This window comes from Mustela lutreola, chromosome X (genome assembly GCF_030435805.1).
Source record: "Mustela lutreola isolate mMusLut2 chromosome X, mMusLut2.pri, whole genome shotgun sequence".
In the NCBI taxonomy this organism is placed as follows: Eukaryota; Metazoa; Chordata; class Mammalia; order Carnivora; family Mustelidae; genus Mustela; species Mustela lutreola.
Window position 1 is genome coordinate 42537188 of NC_081308.1, and position 16318 is coordinate 42553505.

The following is a 16318-nucleotide window of genomic DNA, read 5'->3' on the forward strand; positions in this document are numbered from 1 at the left end:
ATCCCAGGACCCTGAGATCATGACCTGAGCGGAAGGCAGAGGCTTTAACCCACTGAGCCACCCAGGCGCCCCAATAAACAAATAAAATCTTTAAAAAAAAATCTTGGGATTCCTGGGTGGCTCAGATGGTTAAGTGCCTGTCTTCTGCTTAGGTAATGATCCCGTGGTCCTGGGATGGAGCTTCACATCAGGCTCCTCGCTCAGCGGGTAATCTTCTCCCTCTGCCTGCTCTCCCCCTGCTTGTGGTCTCTCTCTCTAACAAATAAATAAAATCTTTAAAATTAATTAATTATTTAAAATTTAAAAAAAATCCCTGCACCCCAAATGTCCTGGTTGTGCAGCCCTGCCCCACCCCACCCTAGCCCATTGTGTAGTTAGCACCCATGCTCAGCCTGAGTATTTGTAAATGTTGAAAAATAGCTTTCAGTCACAAATTTAAAAAAAAAAATCAAAAGTGAAAAAATAGCTTTAAGAGATTTTGCTTCGATTTTTAGAAGACTACCGGTGGCCAAAAATAAATACATTTTTATTTTATTTACTTATTTGACGAGAAATACACAGCAAGAGAAGGAATACAAGCAGGGGGAGTGGGGAGGGAGAATCAGGCTTCCCGCTGAGTAGGGAGCTGGGCTACATCCCAGGGTCCTGGGACCATGACATGAGCAGAAGGCAGGCAGTCTGCTTAAGGATTGAACCACTCAGGTGCCCCAGTAAATAGATTTTAAAACTTCCTGACTAACTCCCAGGACTCCTGCAAGTTATGCTAACACTATGCATATGTGCATATTTATCACCCAATTTCCTGAAAGCTCCATCATTCATAAGATTTTAAACACAACACTCATTGTTTTCCCACAGTTGCCAAACCTAGTAAACACACACAAAACAACTTTTTTTCTCAAGTTGCTTGTATTCGAGATCTAAACTGTGGTTGCTGGTGAAGAGATCTCTAATTGGAAGGGCTACTGACATACGATGCAAGCTACATTAACTGGAGGTTTTCTTTCAGCATTTTATTTTTTTCAAATGAGCTCATTCCTTTATTCATAAGCTGAAGATTTTCTTTTGTTTCCCTCCGACTTCTTCCATTGTATCACTGTGGGGTGTATTTCTAGAAAGAGATCATAGAGCTATTGCATGTTGGGCTATGCTACTATAACCATTAGGGCCAGATCCCAAATACAATAGGCCTCCTACCAGCAATGGCCCTTGAGTGAGGATACTAAACAGAAGTATGTGTGTTACAAACCCAGCCACCATCAGAAACATTCAGTGATGACAAAGTGCCCGCATTTTAACCCAGCCTTTGATTTGCTCTACTTAGCACCCCAAGCTACCATACACACACTTAAAATCTTAAAATAATGATCAGGGCTGATGCAAAAGCCAGGTTGTTTTCAACAGTGGAAGGAGTGCTGGGCATAGATTTGGAATTTCCAAGCAATCTAAGGGAAATTCCCCCTGACCTGGTAAAGGCAGGGGACTCAGGGTCAGGTTTCCTACAATTGAGGGCATCACGTGAAATTATCAAGTTACTTGCCTTCAGCACGTGACTGACCCAGCACAGTAAACTGAGGCCCCACTCCTCCATCTATATTATCTATATCCCTATGAATCCCGTATTTATAGCCATTTATATGTATTTTATAATGTACGTAATATATACTTATATTTTAATTTACATACGAACATATAATGTAAAAATCGCCAACTTTAAGGCAGGTCACTGGTTATATCGCCTACGATGTATATTAAACAATACGTATCAATCCAACAGTCCTGTCCTCTCCGGCCAGGCCTAATGCTCCAAAACCATCGCTTTGTGTATCGAAAACTGGGTTAAGTATTTATTCTCTTAAACACACTTTGTCAAATCCCTCGCCAGGAGGGACCTTAGCTTCTGCAAACTTTGTACCCATTTGTCAGAGGAGTAAAATCAGTAACTTTGGCACATTGAATATAAAGACCATAAGACTGTCACTCTGCAATTCATGGTATTTAGGGAGAGCCAGAGAGCCCGCACTGCGTCTTAATTTTATTAAACCAACTTCTGAGAGTATTTCCTACATCCCAAATTCAAAAGACCGCCTTTTATTTTGTGTTAACTAGAGAATAAAGGAACGCACGAAAACCCTACTGGGTTTGTTAGAGTTTACAATTTCGAGTTTCCACGGGACGCCACGCCCTGGTGGGTCATCTCATTAACCCCCAAGGGGAAGCAAAACCTGCCCCTTCTGACCCATCTGACCCACGCTCCCAAATCTCCACAGCCTCGTTTCAGCGGCCGGGCACCGCGGTCTGGCATCCACTGCGCATGCCCCGAGTATGTGACCAATGGGAGCCCGGCGCGCGAGAGGGGAGGTCGGCTATGTTCGTCTCCAAGGCCCAAGGAGAATTCGGTTATCGGCCAATCAGAGCCCACGGCGGTCTCCGACTCCTCACCCGTCAGCCAATTGGGGGCCTGGGTACACTGACCGCGGCTTCTAAGGAATCGAGGTGGGGGCGGTGACAGTGGTTAAGATGGCGGACGTGAGGGAGGAGGGGGGCGCTACCAGAGCGTGAGGCACCCCTGAGGCAGGTGGGAGTCAGGAGGACCGGACGGGAATCTTGGGACAAGCAAGATTCCCTCTCTGTTAGGGATTGAGACAGCTGTCTTAGTCCTCTCCCACAAACGTTATGTTGCCAGGTAGCCGTCCCCTTCCTAGTGGTACGATCTTGGGCGGACTGTTCCATTTCGCATTCCTCCCCAGGCCCGCTGTGGTCCGTTCCAGGCTGCGGCGTTAACCTTCCCGGGGGTTCACAGGGTCAAGGGTGTGGCGTGCGCGGGGGACGTGCTGAGCGGAAAGCAGATACTCCTGGAGTCACACACGTGGAGATTTGGACCCTCGAGGGGTCACACACACCAGGGGTGGAGAGTTCTGGTGTCACAGACTAGGGAAGGGACACTTGGGGTCACAAATATTGCGGTCCAAGGAGGTAGCGAGCACCTGTCTAGGGATAGTTGGTGACTTTGAGGGGGGTGGGCAGTGTAGGGACTAGAAGGGACCTTTGGCTACCTGGCTGGCCCAAGGTTAGCAGCCACAAACCTAGAAGGGAGGGGGAGGGCTGGCTGGCAGAGTTTTCCTGCATAGCTTGAGGGAGTAGGGGGGGGAACAAGTGGTGGGTGGGACTTCCAAGGTTGCCAGGGAGGGCTCCAGGAACATGTCCACAGCCCTGGAGGAATCCGGCTGGGGCACGGGATGCATCTCTGAGATGGTCTTTGCAGCAAGGAAAAGTAGAGAAACGATCATGGGTAGGTGGTCAGGTGTTCTGGGTCTCTGACCATCCACCAGGGGCGGTGGGACTTGAAAGTGCTACGGGGGAGGGTGAGGAGAGGATTGGGGCGAGGGTGGGAGAAGGCTTGGCTTGAGGAATGATAGTTCATCCATCCAAGTTACTCAGCTATTTCAGAAAAACAACAATAATGCATAATTATAACATGAACTAATCACTTTGCATGAATTACCTCATTTAGCCTTCCCAACAACCTTAACTGCTATTATCTTCACTTTATGGATGAGAGAAGGGAAGCGATGAGAGGTTCCCAGACTTTAAAGAGGTCCTTAGTGGGGACACCTGCGTGGCGCAGTTGGTTAAGTGTCTGCCTTTGGCTCAGGTCATGATCCCAGGGTCCTAGGATCGAGCCCCTGGGAATGAGAATGCTCCCCACGTCTCCCTCCTTCCGTAGTGGAGAGTCTGCTTCTCCCTCTTCCTCTGCTACCCGCTCCCCTCACCTGCTTGCATATACATACACTCTCTCTCCCTAAAATAAATAAATAAAATATTTAAAGAGAAAAAAAAAATAGCTCATAAGCGGCACAGCCAGAGCCAGGCTGTAGGGCTCCAGAATCTGTGGTTGGAACCACTGCGCCATTTTTTTTTCTTTTTTGTTAAAGTAAACTCTGCGCCCAAGGTGGGGCTTTAACTCCTGGCTCTAAGATCAAGTCACTGCTCTACCAACTGAGTCAGCCGGGTGCCCCACCACTGAGCTTTTCTGTGCGCCCCGTCCTCACTCCACCCCTACCAGAACTAGAAGTCAGCCCCTCTCCTGAGCACCCCTAAAAAGGCACCCACTTGCCCATGGCAACCATGAACGTTTTAGACATCTCCATGTGAGAGGCTGGTCTCTTCAGTGTCCTAGTTCTTCTCTTCCCCCTTCCCGCAGGCAGGAGGGGGGTGAAGAGAGGACAGTAAATCGCAGCACAGATAGCTGGGCTGTAGCATGATTATCCCACAAATACTGACTGATCTGCGTGTAGGTCTTGTGCCGGGGTGGTTGGCATGTGGCAATGAACGAGACAGACAAGGGTCATGTTCCTTCCTGGCCTGGGGGTGTGTTTGGGGAATTCCTGGCTGGCAGATTTTGGTTGTTATGGTGATGGGGGTGCTCCACCTTTGAATGGGCAAGGGCCTAGGATGCTGGGGTACAGCCCCACATCATCAAGACTTGTAATGTACCCGAATGTCATTCCAGGATGGTCAAAGGGTTGGGTCAGGGGGTTGGGCACTGCTGGTTCCTTCAGCCTGTCCTTAGGGAGCACCCTTCAGTCAGGGGTCCATGGGAGGTGGGGGGTGGTAAGGGGAAGAGAAGGATGGTGTGGCAAAGGAAATGTAGCCATCTTGTCTCAGCTTGGTCCTAGAGGACAGCAGGAGGCCCCTACGTGTGCCCACATCTCTGTGGCCTCAGTCGTGGGCTAGGACCAAAGTGTGGGAGACAGCCCCATGTCTTAGCACTGACTGTGTCTTATTTCCTACTCAGGGCTTGAGATGTGTCAGGCAGGATCTTGTAGGCAATATCCTCTTGGAATAAAGCAAAATAAGCACAGGATATAAACAGGAAATGGTTTTCCATCTGGTGAACCTAGGGCAGGGGGGTGAGGGGGGGAGGAGGAGGTAGTGGAGGCACATCAGGATGGTCTGAGTTACGGGTAGATCCTGGTTCTTGGGGCTGGGCTTTCTGGGTATTCACTGGCTTACTAAGAAGTAAGCTCTAACTGCTGCTCCCCGCTGTGGCAGACTGACTCATATTCAACCTAATCTCCTGCTGAGAACCATAAAAGCTAAATTAAGGTTCTTGTTCTTGTTTTTAAATCTCTTTGAAGGCCCTGGAGAGCAAATTACCTTTGAGGTCTTCACGTCACCAAAGACTGTCATGCAGTGCGGAAAAGCAAGAATCGATGGGGATACGTAAAAGTGACATAAGCCAGCTCCTGATTCTTGATGCAGGTCTGCGAAGTAATTTAATAATCTGGGTAATATGAAAAAGGATTACTAAAGCACTATGTTCCAGGGTGGGGCGACTCATTCCTGTTAGGGACCAAAATAACAAAACTCTAGTTTTTTTAGTTAGAGAAAAGTATACATTTTAAACCTGTCTGCTACTTAGAAGAACAGGAAATATATAACTTTTTAAAAAAAGATTTATTGATGGGCATCTGGGTGGCTTAGTCTATTAAGCATCTGTCTTTGACTCAGGTCGGGACCCAGATGTCCTGGGATTGAGTCGCACATCGGGTTTCGGGAGTCTGCTTCTTTTTTAAAAATATTTTTATTTTAGGAGTGCCTGGGTGGCTTAGTGGGTTAAAGCCTCTGCTTCGGCTCAGGTCATGATCCCAGGGTCCTGGGATCGAGCCCCACATCGGGCTCTCTGCTCAGCAAGGAGCCTGCTTCCTCCATCTCTCTCTCTCTGCCTGCTTCTCTGCCTACTTGTGATCTCTGTCAAATAAATAAAATAAAAATCTTTTTAAAAGATTTTATTTATTTATAAAATAAATAAATAATTTATTTATAAATAAAATAAAAATCTTTTTTAAAGATTTTATTTATTTATTTGACAGAGATCACAGGTAGGCAGAGAGGCAGGCAGAGAGAGGAAAGGAAGCAGGTTCCCTGTTGAGCAGAGAGCTCCATCCCAGGACCCTGGGATCATGACCTGAGCCAAAGGCAGAGGCTTTAACCCACTGAGCCACCCAGGCGCCCCATGGGAGCCTGCTTCTCCCTCTGCCTGCTTCTCCCCCTACCTGCTTCTCCCCCTGCTTGTGCTCTCTCGCTGTTAAATAAATAAATACCTTTACAAGTTTTTAAAAAAATTTATTATTTATTTATTCATTCAGTTGAGAGAGAAAGAGAAGCAGAGGGAGAAAGAAACGTAAGTAAACCTCGAGTTGAGCATGGAGCCCCATAGGGAGCTTGATCCCACGACTCCGAGATCATGACCTGAGGTGAAACCAAGAGTCAGACACGCAACGGAATGTGCCAAAATATATAACTTTTTTTTTTAAAGTTTATTTATTTATTTATTTGACAGAGAGAGATTAAAAGTAGGCAGAGGCAGGCAGAGAGAGAGAGGAGGAAGCAGGCTCCCTGCTGAGCAGAGAGCCCGATGCGGGACTCGATCCCAGGACCCTGAGATCATGACCTGAGCCGAAGGCAGCGGCTTAATCCACTGAGCTACCCAGGCGCCCCAAAATATATAACTTTTAAATGTTAACTTAAAAAACAACCAGCAAATGTAGCAGAAGCTTAAGCCCCTCCCCCTGCTATAAACTTAAGGGAGACAGATCTAGGGGCAGAGAAGGAAAAAGGAGGAAGAGGGATAAGGAAAGACAGAGAAGGAGCAGAAGAATTTTCTCTCTGGCCCCGATGTGGCCCTTGACAGATTAGGAATCATTTCTCGGGGCGCCTGGGTGGCTCAGTGGATTAAACCGCTGCCTTCGGCTCAGGTCATGATCTCAGGGTCCTGGGATCGCGTCCCGCATCGGGCTCTCTGCTCAGCAGGGAGCCTGCTTCCTCCTCTCTCTCTCTCTCTGCCCGCCTCTCTGCCTACTTGTGATCTCTGTCTGTCAAATAAATAAGGAATCATTTCTCACGTAATTGGCCTCTACTCCACCATTCACAAGCTTGGTGATCTTGGGCATGTTAGCTAACTTCCCTGGGCCTCAGCTTCCTTATTAGTAAAATGGGGATAAGAGTAATGTTTACCTCATGCGGTCATCTGTGAGGGTGAAATGAGTTAATAAATGTAAGGCACTTAGAAAAAAATCAGAAAACACTAAATCACTAATCCCTCACTGATTCCTTCAGTAGACGTTTATTGAGTGTCTAGTTTGTGCCAGATATCGGAGATAGGCTTGGTACCTGGCAGGAGAACAATAAACAGCATGAAAATGAATGAATGTGATGGCTTTTTAAGGAAGAAAGCAGGGCCTTGCCCCACGAACAGGCTGGAAGATGCTCCAGGCCCAGACGTACGAAACCGCCTGGTGAGTTGTAGGTACCGGAAGCTGAGTTGTGAGGAGGGGAGGGAGGAATTGCCACTCTGGAATGAGCTTCGAGCCAGGTTTCTGGGCAGAACCGTGAGTCCCATCTTGAGAAGTGCCATTTGCCTTCAGGTACCTGGGGATGGCAGTTGCACCCCAGACTTGCTCAGCTCCCCCAGACTGCTGTATGTGGCTGGGAGCTTCCTGTCCGCAAACGGTAAACCAAGGCCCAGGGAGGTGTGAGGACTGAGGGAACAGTTGGGGGAACAGTCTGGCATCATCTGGTCAAGTTGGAGATAGGCAAACCCTACAAACCTACCCCTACCCCCTGATTCCCCTCCCGAGTGTATGCCTGCCTGTGCGGACCAGGAGATGTGTAAGGGAGCAAAAGCCAGGAATAGCCCAAACATTTGTTATCAGGACAATACAAATAAGCAAATTATACAAACAATGGAATACTGTGGGGCGCCTGGGTGGCTCAGTGGGTTAAAGCCTCTGCCTTCAGCTCAGGTCATGATCCCAGGGTCCTGGGATCTGAGCCTCTCTGCTCAGCAGGGAGCCTGCTTCTCCCCCTCTCTCTCTGCTTGCCTCTCTGCCTACTGTGATCTCTGTCTGTCAAATAAATTTTAAAAATCTTAAAAAAAAAACCACAATGGAATACTGTGTAGCAGTGAAAAGGAATGGTCATTGTTACAGGCAGATACAGATCAGAGAGAAGGCACAGAGCACAGTGATGGAAAGTGTGACTCTGGACCCAGCCGGCCTGGCTTGGGATCCAGACTCTGCCACTTGCTAGCTGGGAGCTACTGGGAAAATCAGCGTGCCTCAGTTCTCTCACTTCCCACTAGCAAATGGACCCAGGAAGAGTGTATGTCCCATAGGCTATTAGGAGGATTTAAGGGGGTCAGTATTTACAGAGGTCAGAACACTGTCTGGGACATATGTTCAGTGGCTTCCATCAGTGTTGGATAAACGTAGGATGTTGTGTGGGGGAAAAAAAAAAGCAAGACTCTGAAGATTCCAGACTTTTATTTTATTTTTTAAGAATTTATTTATTAGGATGCCTGGGTGGCTCAGTTGGTTAAGTGGCTGCCTTCGGCTCAGGTCATGATCCCAGCATCCTGGGATGGAGTCCCACATCAGGCTCCTTGCTCGGCAGGGAGCCTGCTTCTCCCTCTGCCTCTAACCTGCCACTCTGTCTGCCTGTGCTTGCACTCTGTCTCTCTCTCTCTACCAAATAAATAAAATCTAAAAAAAAAAAAAGAAAGAAAGAAAAAGAATTTATTTATTTATGGGCGCCTGGGTGGCTCAGTGGGTTAAAACCTCTGCCTTCAGCTCAGGTCATGATCCCAGGGTCCTGGGATCGAGCATCACATTGGGTTCCCTGCTCAGCGGGGAGACTGCTTCCCTTCCTCTCTCTCTACCTGCCTCTCTGCCTTCTTGTGATCTCTGTCTGTCAAATAAATAAATAAAATATTTAAGAAAAAAGAATTTATTTATTTGTCACACACAGAGAGAGCACAATTAGGGCGAGGGGAAGAAGTAGGCTCCCTGGATATGGGGCTCGATCCCAGTACCCTGGGATCCTGACCTGAGCTGAAGGCCACTGCTTAACCAACTGAGCCACCCAGGTACCCCAAGAATCCAGACTTTTTAAAAGGTTCAAAAGCAATTAGGATTAAATAAGACGTTGCCTGAAGGGATGAGAAGCAGAAAGTGATTTGGGAACTGTGGGGAAGCAGGGGTAAGGGATGGGGAAGTGTGCTGGGGGTCTCAGGAGAGAGGTGGGATCCCAGCCCCTCACAATGTCATTAGAGGAAAAGTTTTAACCCAGTAACCCTTCCGCATGAGGGGCTATGGGCCTCAGGCCCAGACCAGCTGGATGCTTTGGGGAGGAAGGAGGCTGCCCAGCCCCCCAACTGCTCCCCACCATTGTGTCCTCCAGCAGAAGTGCAGCAGTGGCCTGGCCTTTGCTCCCAGCCAATCAGAGGAAGAGGGACATGAGCCAGTCAGAGGGAGATGGGCCTCAGGGAGTAGGAAAGAAGGAGGAGGACATGAGCTGGCCCAAAAGATGGGTCTTAACCAGCCAAATGGAGGAGGGCCCCTTTCTAAGGGAGGAGGGTCCGAGCCTGTCCTAGGGAGGGAGGAGGAGGCCAGGCCCACCCAGAGGCCCCTGGAGGACTTGTTTCCCTTGTGGTTTTTTGTACTTCCTGTTCCCCTGCGCACTGCGGAAGTTCCTCTTCTTACCCTGCACCCAGAGCCTGGCTGAAGAGGACAAGGGCAGGAGGCACCATGAGTGGGGGCCCTGTGGGAGGCAGGTCTGGGGGTCGCGGAGGACCAGGGGTTCAGCAGAACATACCCTCCACACTGCTCCAGGACCACGAGAACCAGCGACTCTTCGAGATGCTGGGTCGGAAATGCTGGGTGAGCTGGGGATCTCCTGGCCCTCCCTGTCTCCCTCCCTCTCCTCCTCTTCCTCTCCTCCTCTTCTGCCTCCTCATCTTCCCCATCCTTCTCCTTTCCTCCACTTTCTTTCCCTCTTCCGGTCTTCTTCCCTTCTCCATCATTTCCTCTCCTAAAACCCACTTACCCCCCGTTCACCAATCCCAGGAAGATCTCGGTTGCGATGCCTATCTACTTTCCCTCTGGCTGCGGCTCTTCCCTGAGAGCCAGAACAGCCGTGGACAAGGAAGAACTAGACCTTCTGGCTAACCAGATTCCCCTGAGCCCTGCTCTTCCTTCCCAGACACTGGCCACTGCCGTTGTTCAACTGTACCTGGCATTGCCTCCCGGAGCTGAACACTGGACCAAGGAGCACTGTGGGGCTGTGTGCTTCGTGAAGGATAACCCCCAGAAGTCCTACTTCATCCGTCTTTATGGCCTTCAGGTGATCCCCATCCCCCTTGCTGGATGTGCAAACCAATTTTCAACTCGCAAATCCAGATCTGTGTCCAAAGCCCCAAGGCCTTGGACAGATCAGTGAACCCCTGAGCCCCAGAACCAAAGACTTCATCCAGATGTCAAACTCTGCTTTGACTTTCTTTGTCTTTGATGATTGACCCCAGAATCCCCAGGTCAAGACCTATAATCCCCAACTAATCTGTTTTATGAATTTAAAAAAATGAGCACTATACTTTTACCTGAACCTCAAATCCGTTCTAAACTCAAGCTTTTGGGTCCCAGAAATCCCCCATCAAAATTTCTGGACCCTAAATGTTTGCCTAGCTGCTAAGCCATAGCTCTGTTTCTTAAATGTCAGATTGCATGTACCTTGACTGAATCCTCCACCCCCAGAACTTTTGGGTCTGTGTGTCTGAACCTCAAATCTGAATACCAGCTCCTAGTACTGGAGCCCTACTTGCCCAAATGAAGGCCCCCGCCTAAAGGAAGGGTGTAAGATGAAGTCTGTGAATGGGCTCAGTTTCCTAGGACTGGAGCCCTAAATCCTCCTATTCAAGCCCACAAGTCTCACCTCTAGGGCCTTGAACCCCAACTCCCCATCCCTGACTGTATATCTAACTCCCATACTGTACCCCAACCCTCCACACCTGACATCTAGACCCCCCAACTCTCTGACAATAAGCTGGAGGTCTCTTATCTGATCCTGGGGCACCAAATTAGGACACTGTTCTCCTTGCCCAGATAACAGAGGCCTGCCACTCAGGGCAAGTCTTTGTGCTAATGCGCTCCCCGCCCCCCCCCCCCCCCCCGGATCTTTCCAGACTGGCCGTCTGCTCTGGGAACAAGAGCTGTACTCACAGCTGGTCTACTCTACTCCTACCCCCTTCTTCCACACCTTTGCTGGAGATGTGAGTGACCCCTCAATCCCTGGGCCCCAGGTGGGATGTGGGGAGGAGATGGGAAAGGTGCTGGGGGGGGGGGCTGGAAGGCTATTGAGCCCAAGATGTCTGCAGGCCTGCCAGGCAGGGCTGAACTTTGCAGACGAGGGCGAGGCTCAGGTCTTCCGGGCCCTGGTGCAGGAGAAGATCCAAAAAAGGAATCAGAGGCAAAGTGGAGGTGAGGAGGCTTTCGGGGTGGAAAGGAGGTTGGGCGGAAGTGTGTGAAGAGTAGGGAGCTAGAAAAGCCCCTCTTATGGTTCCGGTTCCCAGTCCACCTGTCTCCCCACAGACAGACGCCAGCTACCCCCACCACCGGCGCCAGCCAATGAAGGTGAGTCCTCAAGTTCAAGGAGGGCACTAAGGGGATAGCCCAGGAAACTGTAGCAGAGTTGTAATAGCCCTCTACCCATTCCATCTTTCCAGAGAGAAGAGGAGGGCTCCCACCCCTGCCCCCACACCCAGGTGGAGACCAAGGGGGTGAGTGCTGATTCTTCCCTGTGTCTCTGGGTGGACAGGTGGGTGGGTGAGTAGATGGACAGATGGGTGTGTAGTGGGTGGATGGACAAGTAGTTGGGAGAGTGCAGAGATAAGTGGGCAAAAGGGTGGGTGGAAGGTGGGTGGATAGATGGTTGAGTGGAGGATGAATTGATGGGAAGATGAAAACATCAATGTACAGATGTGTAGGTGAATGAGTATGTGGATATATGGATGAATGGACGGATGGATGTTAGTTAACGAATAAGTGAATGAATTGAACAGTGAATAAATGAATAACTAACCCAACATTTCAATTGGTGAAGAAAGCAATGACTGACTGAATGAATGAATAATTTAATTAATTGGTCAATGACCCATGAACGAATGAATCAATACTTAAGCGATCAGATGAGTGAATGAATAAAGAAATGAATTGGTGAAGGTAAGAATGGTTTGTGGAACCCACCCATCCACTTCTCCATAAGCCCTAATTGGACCCTTCACCCACTCCCTCCATGACCACCAGACACACACAGATTCCCCCAACACTTGTCCTGTCTCTTTCCCCTATGCTTTGGCTGGTAGGTGAGTAGGTCAATGGCTCAATCACCCTATTTTCCCCACAGGCCCAGCATCTGGCCAACTGTCCCTGGGGCTAGTAACAGTGGACATCCAGAACCCTGACATCACGAGTTCCCGATACCGTGGGCTCCCAGCGCCTGGGCCTGGCCCAGCTGATAAGAAACGCTCGGGGAAGAAGAAAATCAGCAAGGCCGATATTGGTGCACCAAGTGGATTCAAGTGAGAACCTCTCCCCACTAGTCCTACCAATCCCTGTTGGTAGGGGCAGATGAAAAGATGGACAGGAAGAGAGCTGGGTGGATGGAAGAATGGCATGGTTGGGTGCGTGGGTGGATAGACGAGTGGATAGGTGGCTGGGTACGAGGCCAGGTCTAGGGAGAAGCAAGCAAGGCACCAAAGTTGCAAAATATATAGAGGCAGTTACTCTAAGGGTCATGCAACTGCAATTCATCACTCTTTGAGAGTGAGGGGCTCCTTAAATTTTGCATCCTAGACACCTCACTTGCTTCACCTTACTCGCACCCTGGGTGGGCTGATAGGTGAGTGGATGGGTGGGTGGTAGATGAGTGGTTGGATGAATGTTGAATGAATGAATGAATGAATGGATGGATGCATGCATGCATGCATGAATTAGTTGATTGGGAAATGAATGGGTAAGTGGTTGGATGGATGGGTGGATGGGTAAATGGGAGGTGGGAGGGTGAGTGGATAGATGGATGGATATCTGGTTGGTTCACAGAGAAGGTGGATGGGGATGAATAGGGCCAGATGCATGGATGAATGGATAGTTCAGTGGATCAGTAGAAGTGTATGGATGAACAGGCAGGCAAAAGAGTGGATGAATTGACAGGTGGGCACACGGGTAGATGGACAAGTGTGTGTGAAGACAGGTGGGCAGACAAATGAGTAAACAGATGTATGTGGGCAGATGAGTAGGAAGACAAATATACGAGAGATCGGTGTTCTGACAGGTGAATGCAAATGGCTAGGTGGACAAATGGATGTGTGAAAGGTTGGTAGAAAAAGGGGTGGATGGACAGTTGGGCATTACAACCCATGGACCCCTTCTAATTCCATCACTACTGTTCTCATTCAGTCACTCATTCACTCACTTAGGACTCATCTATTCATTCTGGCCTCTCAGAGGCTCTCTGGGGAGGGGGAGGGCAAGAGGGCTTCACTAGGAAGGAAGGGAAGGAAGGGGAATGGGGCTTCACTGGGATCTCCTCACCTCCCCCAGACATGTCAGCCACGTGGGGTGGGACCCCCAGAATGGATTTGACGTGAGTAATTCCAAAGACCCCTTGACCCATTTGACTACCCACCTACCCTTCCATAGTCCACTGGCTCAGACCTACTTCCAGACTCCAACCCCTTTTACATTCCTCTCAGATACCCCTGTGGGGTAGATGGACCCAGTGATAATCGGTGCCCCTCCCCTCCCTGCCTTATTCCCCCACCCCTGCCCTGGCCTTCTTCCTCTTGGGCAGGTAAACAACCTGGACCCAGACCTGCGGAGTTTGTTCTCCAGGGCAGGCATCAGTGAGGCCCAGCTCACAGATGCTGAAACCTCCAAACTCATCTACGATTTCATTGAGGACCAGGGTGGCCTGGAGGCTGTGCGGCAGGAAATGAGGCGTCAGGGTGAGCACCCCCTTTCTTCTCCGTCCCCAGTAGCTTATTCCTAAGAAATACACTGTAGTCGCTCAGTCCTCATGAAAACCCTTACACTGTTTGAATCAGGAGTTGGTCACTTGGGGTTCCTGTGTTGCAAGTGAGCAAAATTGAGGCTCTGAAGATAACTAACAGTACCTCTGTGTTATCTCCCCCCTTCAGAGCCTCTTCCACCTCCCCCACCGCCGTCCAGAGGAGGAAACCAGGCTCCCCGGCCCCCCACTATGGGGAGCAACAAGGGTCGTTCTGGTCCACTGCCTCCTGTACCTTTGGGAGGTGCTCCGCCCCCACCAACTCCCCGGGCACCCCCACCCCCAGGCCGAGGGGGCCCTCCACCACCACCCCCTCCAGCCACTGGACGTTCTGGACCACCACCCCCTCCACCCCCTGGAGCTGGAGGGCCCCCTGTGCCTCCACCCCCACCCCCACCGCCCCCACCCCCCAGCTCTGGGGATGGGCCAGTCCCTCCCCCACCTCCTGCTCTGGGGCCTGTGGGGAACCTGGCCCCTGGTGGAGGTCGGGGGGCGCTTTTGGATCAAATCCGCCAGGGAATTCAGCTGAACAAGGTGAAGACGGGTGAGAGGGAGGATTGGGGGTGTCTGGGACTTGGGTGTCAGACTTGGGTGTCAGTCAGGATATCTGGGGCAGGGCTGAGACTGACAGAGGTCCCAGGCTTTTGGGGTTTCAATGACAGGGTGCAGAGGGCAGTGGGGAGAGGCCGGCTGGGAACCCTGAAAGTGACTGGAGTGTATGAGAGTGGGAATAACGTGGGAGGAGCAGAGAGGAGTGCTCCCATCATGGGCCTTGAACCATCTGTGCTGGACCCTCCTTGCTGCAGACGCCTGGGGCCCCCGAGAACTCAGCACTGCAGCCCGCGCCTCAGAGCTCAGAGGGGCTGGTGGGAGCCCTGATGCACGTGATGCAGAAGAGAAGCCGAGCCATCCACTCTTCAGGTGACAGCCTGCCCACCGCCAGGATGGCGCGCCTGCTCCCGGGGGCCAGTGTGGGCTGAAAAACAACCCCCCCAGTTACCAACTGTGGTGACCGCCACCCCATTGTGACTCTGTTATCAATCTCCTTTTTTGGCAGTGTTAACATTGTCATCATGGAACAATCCTATGATTCACTCTTTTTTTGATGATGACATTAATGTTGACATTAACATAAACATATTGCAGAGCATGTCTGCAATATTAATAGGAATACCAGACGCAGGAAGCGTTACCATTAGCCCATAGGTGATGCTGTTCTAAGGAACCTCACCGTGGACAATAAAATTAACTCGAACTCCAGGAGTCAGTAGAGGGACCCGAGCTGATAATGTGGTGATAATACCATAACCAACCCAATGTTTCTGTAATAACGTTGACATTTGTCCCCTGATGTGGCAACACTATTGCCATTATGAGACAATTAGAGGAGGGGAATGTGAACCTCAACCTATTACTGGCGATAGTAATTCACGTTAATCCCAGGATACGTCTGCAAGATTAGTATGAATCTGCTCCATGATGATTATTTTCACAAACCTCATCTTTTTACAGTGAGATCCTCGATAACCTGGGATGGGTCAGTAACATTAACATTAGCCTGCTATAAAACAGTGATATTGTAAAGTACTCTGCCTCTGCTAATAATACTTGAATCCACCCCATTAAGTGACAAACCGAACATTAACCCCTGCGTGACAGTGATATCCCAAGTAACCACGTTTTTGACAATGAGATTGACTTCCATTCCAACTCCAGCCCACACCCTAAATCTCCTGCCTCTGAGGGGCCCCTCCCTCATTCAGCTGCATGGGCCCCCAGGATGCCACAGCCCCCCCAGAGCCCTGAGTCTTGATCTCTCAGATCCCAGGAACTTCACCCCACCCCGGGCCTTTGAACCCTTCTGCCCATCCTGAGTCCTACTTTCTCTCTCCCTCCAGACGAAGGGGAGGACCAGGCCGGCGACGAGGATGAGGACGACGAGTGGGACGACTGAGTCAACCACCCCACCTGTTCTGAGCCTTCTCTCCTGGCAGCTGCTGCTTGGTGCCCCGACTCCTGGCCTCCAGGCCTCTCAGGCCCTGTTTGTTTCCCGCCAACCCTTCCAATGCAGTTAATTCTGACTAGCAGTAGCTAGGGCCCCTTTATATACAGACTATTTCGGTTCTCCTCACATTAAGGATTTTGAAACCAAAATAAAATAACTGTCTTTTTGTTTCTCCAAGTCTCAGTTGGTTTATATTCCAAATGTGGAAATGTGGGGTCTTTTATCCCCAAAGTCTCTTTTATTCATCTCTCCCATTTCATTTATTTTATTCACTCATTTGTTTCCTCATTTCTTTCTTTCTTTCTGCCCTTCTTTCTTTCTACAAACATTTGTTGCCAGATGCTACTTTTGGGGCTGGAGCTAAAGCAGCAGGAAGAAAATCTAGTGACACTCACATTCTAGTGGGGGAGA

At 49.9% G+C, this 16318-nt stretch overlaps 1 protein-coding gene across 3 annotated transcripts; it reads left to right on the forward strand.

The window, feature by feature from the left end:
* The first annotated feature begins 2480 nt into the window (after positions 1-2480).
* On the forward strand, positions 2481-16084 carry WAS (WASP actin nucleation promoting factor). Of its 3 annotated transcripts, XM_059157999.1 has the most exons (13): positions 2481-2496; positions 5142-5265; positions 10045-10185; positions 11021-11107; positions 11213-11315; positions 11427-11468; positions 11561-11614; positions 12241-12415; positions 13437-13479; positions 13687-13840; positions 14033-14436; positions 14709-14823; positions 15801-16084. In XM_059157999.1, the coding sequence occupies exons 2-13, from the start codon at positions 5260-5262 to the stop codon at positions 15854-15856; spliced, it is 1380 nt and encodes a 459-aa protein (XP_059013982.1). In that variant the 5' UTR covers positions 2481-2496; positions 5142-5259; the 3' UTR covers positions 15857-16084. The 3 variants fall into 3 exon arrangements, with proteins under 3 accessions (XP_059013982.1, XP_059013983.1, XP_059013981.1); XM_059158000.1 differs by lacking the exons at positions 2481-2496; positions 5142-5265 and adding an exon at positions 9531-9722; XM_059157998.1 differs by lacking the exons at positions 2481-2496; positions 5142-5265 and adding an exon at positions 9532-9722 and having other exon boundaries at positions 14033-14446.
* Positions 16085-16318: the final 234 nt, after the last annotated feature.